We start from the raw sequence: 3,233 nt of genomic DNA on the forward strand, positions 1-3,233 counted from the left end.
ACAAGAAACACAAGAAAAACCCGCTTCCAACAACTTAACCCAAAGGTTTATTTTAACGTAAACCACTGCACTAATGTTTCAAATTTTGAAAAACTTCCCATACAGGAAGAAAGCTAAAAACACTCAAATGACAGATATATTTTAACAATTATTTAACTGAACAAATCAGCTTTAAAGCCACAACATAACCAGTGCTAGGTAAGTCTTTTTTGCAGCTATTTTTCTTTGTATGGTGTTCTTAGTATGTTTGATATGGTGATACGTGGAGGCGTTGCAGAGACAAGGGTGGAACAAAACCGAGAAATACCGGCTGTTTCTCGGTAACTCGATTTTGACGCTTTGTGTTTCGTGCTTCGCATGTGTGACTCCACTGCCTTAATTCCCATCGTTCCGAGCTTGAATCGCTTCTTGCACAAAATCCACTGAGCCTCATGTATGTTCCCTGGTACTGGTTTTAGAAAGGGAGAAAACTCTTGGCTGGAGACAATTTTCATTACATTTACACTTGCTCATATTTTCCAGACAAAACCTTAATGTTGCATCTCCCAAATGTCCCGGCCGCAACAAAGCTTTTATTGGTTCCGCTATCGGGACGAAACCAATAATGGCGAGCCGGTATTTTTTTTTTTATAAAAAAAAAAAAAGGTCAACTTTAATGTAAGACATTTTAATACCAATTAAGGCCTTAGTTTTATTTTGAAGAATTCAATGCCTTTTAAGACTTTTTAAGGACCCGCGGGAACCCTGTGTTAGGACTCTGGTACGTGATGCGTCACATGACGCTCACTGGATCTGACATCGCTGTTCTGGCTGGGTCAGAGTTGTTTATCGAGAACAACTCTGACCAACAACTCTTGCAGATTTTGTTGGATTGTAGCACTTTGAGCTGTAGTGTTGAATTAAGTTGTACTGAAGTGTTTTTCATGTACACACAGTAAATATATCAGTATATTAATTGGGCGGGCTGTTGTGCGATGTGGCGGTTTTGAACAGATGTTTGGGCTGGAAGACCTGGACTATCTGGCAACACTGCTGGTGTTTCTATTGTTATTATTACTACTGTTAATTTTCCCATTATCACAGCTGGCATGTATTGTTATGGATATTGTTTTTTTCATAGCCTAAAAATCTAAATAAAAAAAAAAACTAAAAATCTTTATATAGAATTTTTGTTTTGTGCAGCGAAGGGGTGAGATTAAATGAGGATGGTCTTCCAACTCATTTCAATAAAGACTTTTCTTCTTCAGTCGTCTCTCTCCTATTGTTTCTCATTTATTTTTAATCATATTGACTTATATTCAAATAAAAACTAGTTTAGAACATTAGAAAAAGTTTGATTAAGTTAAATTATCCTGAGAACCGTAACGGAAACTGGAACATAAACCATTTATAATTAACATTTTATTCATTTATTATAAGATTCCTTTACTGGATCAGGATATCACTACTTTCTGCCAATTTTTCCATTTCTTTCTGGACTACTTTCTGGTCCAGCAGGGACAGGGAACTCAAGTTCTGCTTTTTGGCAGCTGGGATGAACATTAATAAATAAAATATTCCAGATAAGCAAATGTGGAATATTCTATTTATGGAAAACATTCCTTAATAAATGATAAATATAAACTATATTAAATTATTGTTTTTTATAAAGCATTTGAAAAAACATATATAAATCCATTTAAATGTTTAAATTATTCATAAACAGGGGGGAAGCTTTTAATATAAAATACATTTGAGTATAAGCATCTCCACAAATGACACATAAAGCAATGAAATGTGTAAAGCAGGAGCCAGACCAGATTTTTGTTTTTTTTCCCTGGTTTTTCTTTCCTTGCTATGCAGCCAATGCGAGGGTTGCTTTTTTTTTGAGGGTTGCAAAGTTTCTGCGTGCAGTAAACCTAAAAAGGGCTGTATGGTAATGTTCATGTTATGGGATTTTAATCCTGCCATGCTGGAGGAAGCTGCTGCCAGGGATTCAGGGTTTGAGATGACAGAGGATTCCAGATCAAAATACTCCAGGAGGGAGAAAACTGTGCAAAATCGTACTGAACATTGATCTCATCATCTAAAAGATAAACTTGCCTTTAAGGCTTTAATATCATGAGAAACAGAAGTTGTGTTAAATATATCTGAGCAAATGCAGATATTCAGAGTTTCCCTCTGAGCTTCACCATCAAAGCCTGTTTTCCAGTGAGGTAATTATTTTGCTGGTAAACTGCCAACCAGGTTATTATATCCATATTTAAATGTTTGAATTGTTCATTTCATTATTCATTGAACCATTTATATAGAATCTGATCTATTTTTTAAGCATAAACTGCTGTCCTTTTTTATTTGATGAATTTATTTTTTCTTCCATTTAAAACCTTTGGCCATCTGTAAATATCAGATAGTGAAGTTCTCTACCGAACATCCCAGAGTTCTGTGTTTTCTTACAGCAGAACCGTTTTACTGTAGAGAAAAAACCGTTTCAGGGAACTGTGTTTACCAGATCTGGTTTTGGGAAGTCCTGGTGCGTTCTGGATGTAGTCCGGAGTAGCGATGGCACCAATCTTCTCTCTCACTGCAGACAAACACAATAAGAGCAGAATCTCTCAGGTCATGGCATACAGAGACATGACAGCAGCTGGTAAAAAAAAACCTTTTTAGAGGTTTATTTGTCTGACCCACCTTGTTTCCTGAGCTCCGCCTCCAGCGCTTGGTTATACGCCACACCGTCAGTAAGAGTGACGAAGCAGTAGAGACTCTCTCCTTTCACAGGATGAGGTCTGCTCACTACGGCAGCTTCGGCGACAGCTTTATGCTCCACCAAAGCCGACTCAACCTCTGCTGTGCTTAACAGGTGACCTGGAGGACAAACACCAGGAAATAATCAGTGGAGAAAGCCTTCCAAAACGTACAGTCCAAAATTGGTTTAATTTCACAAGCTTGGCAACAATCATGTTCTTATCTCCTGCAAAAAGCAACAAACTGAAGGGTTTGTTAAAGTGATTTATAATGTTTCTGTGGATGAAAGCTGCCTGTTCTCTCTGGTCATACGTGGGTTCTTCTGCTTCCTCTCACGGATCAAAACATGGCTGCATCATTTAATAACAGATCATTTGGAATGACTGAAAATAATGTCAAAAATGTATAACTTCAACTCCAAATATTTAAAGACTCCATTGGAACCTAGGGCTGGGCGATATAGAAAAAAAGCTTATCGATAAAAAAAAATTCATATTGATCGATAT

The 3,233-nt window shown here is 37.0% G+C and overlaps 1 protein-coding gene across 4 annotated transcripts in view; it reads right to left on the minus strand.

The window, feature by feature from the left end:
• The window catches only part of acss2 (acyl-CoA synthetase short-chain family member 2), a 23,591-nt gene that overhangs the window by 1,564 nt on the left and 18,794 nt on the right, over window positions 1-3,233 (minus strand). For all 4 annotated transcript variants that reach the window (XM_015393585.1, XM_015393584.1, XM_015393582.1 and 1 more), the window contains 2 exons: window positions 2,671-2,847; window positions 2,489-2,563 (listed from right to left, as the gene is read on the minus strand). In XM_015393585.1, the coding sequence (XP_015249071.1) occupies window positions 2,489-2,563; window positions 2,671-2,847 (252 nt within the window). The remainder of the gene's footprint in view (window positions 1-2,488; window positions 2,564-2,670; window positions 2,848-3,233) is intronic.

This window comes from Cyprinodon variegatus, unplaced genomic scaffold, assembly GCF_000732505.1.
Source record: "Cyprinodon variegatus isolate N-32 unplaced genomic scaffold, C_variegatus-1.0 Scaffold649, whole genome shotgun sequence".
In the NCBI taxonomy this organism is placed as follows: Eukaryota; Metazoa; Chordata; class Actinopteri; order Cyprinodontiformes; family Cyprinodontidae; genus Cyprinodon; species Cyprinodon variegatus.